At 51.9% G+C, this 6,000-nt stretch overlaps 1 protein-coding gene across 1 annotated transcript in view; it reads right to left on the reverse strand.

Annotated features, from left to right (window-relative positions):
- The window catches only part of DPP8 (dipeptidyl peptidase 8), a 49,665-nt gene extending 43,866 nt beyond the window's left edge, over positions 1-5,799 (reverse strand). Inside the window, exons 1-3 of the mRNA XM_048481932.1 lie at positions 5,645-5,799; positions 2,828-3,098; positions 453-565 (exon numbers count right to left, since the gene is read on the reverse strand). Of these exons, the coding sequence (XP_048337889.1) occupies positions 453-565; positions 2,828-2,978 (264 nt within the window). The 5' untranslated portion in view covers positions 2,979-3,098; positions 5,645-5,799. The remainder of the gene's footprint in view (positions 1-452; positions 566-2,827; positions 3,099-5,644) is intronic.
- Positions 5,800-6,000: the final 201 nt, after the last annotated feature.

Here is a 6,000-nt window from a genome sequence, read left to right on the forward strand (position 1 = left end):
TATCTTTTTGGGTCCCCTACCATCTATGGGACCTGTTTTCTTCCCCCTTTGGGGAGGTTTTAATGAGGGTTGGCTATGTAACATTGTTTTTCATTGATCAGCCAAGGCTTAAACTGTTTTAATGTATTTAAGGGTTATTGTATACATTTATGTTGTTCGACGCCAGACTCTCTCGTAGAAGGTAAAAAACCCACTAATAATAATAATAATAATAATAATAATAATAATAATAATAATAATAATTATTATTATTATTATTAATTATATTTATAGAACCTACCTCCCAAGGGCTCGGGAAGGGGAAGGAAGGAAGGAAGGAAGGAAGGAAGGAAGGAAGGAAGGAAGGAAGGAAGGAAGGAAGGAAGGAAGGAAGGAAGGAAGGAAGGAAGGAAGGAAGGAAGGAAGGAAGAAGCTGAAGGAAGGAAGGAAGGAAGGAAGGAAGGCTCACTCACCTGAAATAGATCCAGGAGTGGTTTCCAGGACAGAGTAAAAACAGCACCCTTGTTTACGGTTTTGGGGATTTCAGAATAGAACAACGTATTTTCTCGGTTCTCGCTGGACATTGCTAGAAAGGCAACACACAAGCACAGCACAGATCACGCATCAGCCGAACGCCGTCCGAAGGAACGGGAGGAAAGACTGCCAAGATTAATCCAATCAAAACCTTCCTAAGATGGGTGGGGCGGCGAATCCATTCCTGAACTGAGCCGAGTCTGACGCCAGACTGCGCTTCGCACTCCAAGTTAAAACTTTTGATTGGCTCATTAACTTCTTAATCAATTGCACCTATAGCACATTACCAAAATAACAGCTTAAAGTGCCGTTCTAAGATACTGAAGTGCAAGAGAACTTCCAAGTTAACTAAACCATCAGGCATTTGAAAGAAAAGGCCTTCTTCCTCCTTTAGAATCCAAAACCCAAATAAGGTTGTGTTGTTTAATGAGTGTGCTTTAACATAGGTTTTGTTCCTATTGCTATCGAGTCACAGGCAACTTACAGAGACCCCAAAAGCGACAAACTTAAGGGGTGGTTTGCCAGTAGCGGCCTCTACGTGGCAACTGTGGACTTCCCAGCCCTACTTAGCATCGGAGATCTGACAAGATCAAGCCAGCTCGACTCTCCCAGGTCACACCATTAACCTACTAAGCCCTTCTTGAATTAAAGCTGTCCCAACTAAACGAAAGGATATTAACGTCCTGGTTAAAATGGCCTTCGGCACATGCGGAATAAGGCACTTCCAATCCACTTTCAAGCTGGATTTTACTGTACGGAATAGCAAAATCCACTTTCGAACAATTGTGGAAATGGATTGAAAGGGCTTTATTTTGCATGTGCGGAAGGGGCCCAATAAAGGGGCCCTTTATAATACCCTGTTTCCCCAAATATAAGACATCCCCTGAAAATAAGACATAGTAGAGGTTTTGCTGAAGTGCAAAATATAAGGCATCCCCCAAAAGTAAGACGTAGCAAAGTTTTTGTTTGGAAGCATGCCCGACGAACAGAACACAGAAAAATAAGACACCCCCTGAAAATAAGACATAGCGCATCTTTGGGAGCAAAAATTAATATAAGACACTGTCTTATATTCGGGGAAACACGGTACTTTCCACTGGGTTCCACCATTACATCAGCCCCGCCTGGTTTGCTCCTACAGATTCATTTTACAGCTTCCTTCCCCCGCAGCACCGTCGTAAGGCTTTTGATTTTTTTAAAGAACAAATTGTTTCTTACAGATTTTTTTTTTTCAAAAGTGTTAATAAAGACCTTCAGCGGCGCATCGGGGGAAGTGCGGAGGAGACAGCGGCTCAGGAGGGACGTGTAGGAATAGGAATATTTATTGACAGCCATTGGCCAGACTGAGATCATTCATAAATATTATTTTTTTAAACTACAAAAAATACCATCTACATTTAAAATTAGGATAAAAAACCCTGACCAGTCAGATATCCTAAATTAAATTCATATTCAGTTATCGAAGCATAGTCCCAATTCTACATACAGACCAATTTAACACCCATTTTGGCTGATTAAAAACCATATTTATTAGTACAAACTTTCAAAATTGCGTTAAACAGTTGAAAACAATGCCAATCGTGAGGGACTAATACACTAAGGCCCCTTCCGCACACGCAAAATAATGCGCTTTCAAACCACTTTCACAACTGTTTGAAAGGGGATTTTGCTATTCCGCACAGCTTCAAAGAGCATTGAAAGCAGTTTGAAAGTGCAATATTCTGCATGTGCGGAATGAGCCTAAGTTCGTCATTAGTTGGTTGTGGTGGGTTTTCCGGGTCCACCAGCCCACGGCCACACAGCCCGGAAAACCCACCACAACCACTTGAATCCGGCCGTGAAAGCCTTCAACAATTCATTATCAGTTATCTACTACATTCTAGATCAGGGGTCTGCAACCCACGGGTCTCCAGATGTTTGCGGGCTGGTGGAAATTGTAGTCCATGAAGATCTGGAGAGCCGCAGGTTGCAGACCCCTGTTCTAGATTTTCTTTACCATCCAGGCAAATTTTGCTACTTTGAAAGGAGGACAGGTTCAGTTCAGGCCTCCAGGAAATGATGGATCACAATCCCCATCAGCCCCCGCCAGCCTCGCCAACTGGTAGGGCTCATGGGAATTGTAGTCTATGAACATCTGGAGGGCCATAGTTTGAAGACCCCTGGTGTACAGGAAACACCCGTGTGGGGACTCTGCAGACGGCGCGAATGCCAAACGGAGGGTTCTCGTGGCGCAAATGCAGTCCATACCGAGCGCGGCTTGCCCCTCTGCACCCCTCTCTGTGAAATGGGCTCTGCCTCCAGCAAGCCAACCTACCGAGGTAATAGACCCTATCCGAGTGAGGGCCTTCCGGATCATTGTGCTTCACGAAGGTGAAGTCGTGCGGCGCCTTGGCCAGCAGGCCGCTGTGGTGCTTCCGGGTATCCGCCAGCAACTTCTTCAGTTGGCTCCAGGAATGCCAGCCCATCTAGGTATCGGTCCTGGGCTTCTCCTCCAGGGCCACCTTCTCCTTGGGTTCAGACGTCTCAAAGATCTCCAGACCGGCCTGTTCCGTCTCCATCGCTGCTGCCATGTTGCATGGTGGGGCCTGGGAAGAAACCCCCAATCCTCTTTTGGAGCAGGCCTTCCGTTTGGGGAAGGACAGAGTTGATGCCGGGCCCGGTTTCCTTTTGCGGCCGCTTGGCTGAGTGCTGGGATTGACGTTGGGCACATGATAGGGTTGTCATCCCAGTCCTCGTGGTTAAGAGATTGCCCTCGGGCAAAGGGGCCAGAGGCACCTCGGGACAGAACGCCTCCTCCTTGGGCCCAGCTCCAAGCCAGCCCCTGCAACCCACACTTGGGGTTGCATTGGGTTTGATATATTTATTGCCGAGCCATGTTGGAGAGCACTCGGAGACTGGGGCAGCAGGAGGCGCAATTTTAAAAAGCAATTTAAACAAATAAACGCGAGGGTCCGGCGGATCCTAAGAACATAAGAACAAGCCAGCTGGATCAGACCAGAGTCCATCTAGTTCAGCTCGCAGTGGCCCACCAGGTGCCTTTGGGAGCTCACATGCAGGATGTGAAAGCAATGGCCTTCTGTGGCTGCTGCTCCCGAGCACCTGGTCTGTCCTGACAGACGGCAGCCTGGACCCCGAGAAGAAGGAACGGATTTCCCTACAGGCTTGCCAGGCTGAGGGTCTCAACGTCTAGGGCAGTGATGGCGGACCTTTTCGAGACCGAGTGTCCAAACTGCAACCCAAGACCCACTTATTTATCACAAAGTGCCAACACGGCAATTTAACCCGAATACTGAGGTTTTAGTTTAGAAAAAACGGTTGGCTCCGAAGCATGCGTTACTCGGGAGTAAGCTAGGGTGGTAGTTGGTGGCTTTGCTTTGAAGCAACCGCAACTCTTCTTAACGTGGTGAATCACTTAATTCTAGGAGGGTTTACTCAGAAGCAAGCCCCATTGCCAGCAACCGAGCTTCCTCCCAGGTAAAGGATCGTGCTTTAGTTCTTCGTATGAAAATCAGTGGGGTTTAGCAACGCTTAACAGGGTTACCTGCACTGCTTCCCCAAAAGTAGGTCTTAGGTTTAATGCTAATAATCGAGCCCAGCGGCCCAGGCCTGCCTAGATGTGTGGGGGGGGGGGGGACGACTCTGTATGTGCGTGCCCACAGAGAGGGCTCTGAGTGCCACCTGTGCCATAGGTTCGCCACCACTGTTCTAGGGGGGCCTCTGGCCAAGGAGCATAAAGACACTGTCTCATGGGCCTTTCTCAGGCATGCTGTCATAAGAACATAAGAACAAGCCAGCTGGATCAGACCAGAGTCCATCTAGTCCAGCTCTCTGCTACTCGCAGTGGCCCACCAGGTGCCTTTGGGAGCTCACATGCAGGATGGGAAAGCAATGGCCTTCTGCGGCTGTAGCTCCCGAGCACCTGGTCTGCTAAGGCATTTGCAATCTGAGATCAAGGAGGGTCAAGATTGGGAGCCATAGATCGACTTCTCCTCCATCAATCTGTCCAAGCCCCTTTTAAAGCTATCCAGGTTAGTGGCCATCCCCACCTCCTGTGGCAGCATCTTCCAAACACCGATCACACGTTGCGTGAAGAAGTGTTTCCTTTTATTAGTCCTAATGCTTCCCCCCAGCATTTTCAATGGATGCCCCCTGGCTCTAGTATTGCTGTGCTGTCTCTGAACAGCCCCTTCCGTCATTCACCCCGTGTCAAAATAATAGTTTTAAGCCAATAACTCAGCACTCGCATTGATTTCTGGATGGATTTTGTCCTTCCGGGACTTAAGTGGACCTCATTTGGTGGACACCCCCCCCCTTTACTTCCTCTAGTTCAGGGGTCTGTAACCTGCGGCTCTCCAGATGTTCATGGACTACAATTCCCATCAGCCCCAAGCCAGCATTGGGGCTGATGGGAATTGTAGTCCATGAACATCTGGAGAGCCGCAGGGTGGGGAGTTGGGAGGGACTTCACCAGCGGAGTAGCCAAGGGCCTCTCTTCATTTCAATCAGCACTGCCAAGAAGAGATCTATACTACCCTTCGTGGCACTACAGTGGTGTGCAACGGTCAGAGCATCAGCCCACGGTTCGTGAGACCCTAGGTTCGAATCCCCACGCTGCCAGGGAAGCTCGCTGGGTGCGCTTGGGCCAGTCGGCCTCGGTCTGGCCTCCCTCACAGGGTTGTGGTGATGACAAACAGGAGGAGGACTGCGAATAGGGCAGAAATCAATGCCTCGAGGGCGGGAATCAAGGGAGCCCCCCCGGGGGGGTGCACAAAAGGGCCCCTCGCCCCTGGGCTGTTGTAGTGGGGAGGGGGGAGACTGTAGATCCGGGACCCGAGCACCCTGAGCTGTAGGGGGAGGGGGCGGACGTTGCATGCCCCACAGCTGGGTCTTGCCCCCGGTAGATCGGCTCAGCCTGCCCCCGCTGGGTGCCACCGGGGGGAGGAAGCGGCAGAAGGAAAGGGGGGAGGATCTAGAGGGGGGTCCCTCCCTGCCCCCCCTTGCAGGGTCGGGCACCGTCCTGGCCAAGGGCAGTTCAATCTTGGCCGCTTGGCGGGGGCGGGGGGGGGGGCAGAGTCTGCAGCCTCCCCTGCCCTGCAGGCGCCCCCCTTCCTGCCCGGTCCCTGGTACTCACTCCGGGGCGCGGCGGCTTCCTCCCGGCGCCCCAGGCCGGTGCAGCGGCAGCAGCAGAAGCGGCAGCCGGGGAGGCGGCGGCGCTTCCGTTTCCTCGTCGTGCCCCCCCCCTCCCCCCTTGACGCCCTGCGCCAGCCGGCCCCGCCTGCACGCCGCCCCCGCCGGCCAGGGAGGAAGCCCCGCCGCGCGCCCGCCCCGCCCCGCCTCTCCGGGGCCTGCAGCGCAACGCAGCCCAATGCAACGCAACGCAACGCAATGCAACGCCGTGCAATGCAATGCCCCCCGCCCCCGGGCTCCGGCAGGCGGCCTCCAGCTCTTTCCACCCCCACCCACCCCCCGCACCCACCCCAGGCCTTT

The sequence above is a fragment of the Sphaerodactylus townsendi genome, linkage group LG17, assembly GCF_021028975.2.
Source record: "Sphaerodactylus townsendi isolate TG3544 linkage group LG17, MPM_Stown_v2.3, whole genome shotgun sequence".
Lineage (NCBI taxonomy): Eukaryota > Metazoa > Chordata > Lepidosauria > Squamata > Sphaerodactylidae > Sphaerodactylus > Sphaerodactylus townsendi.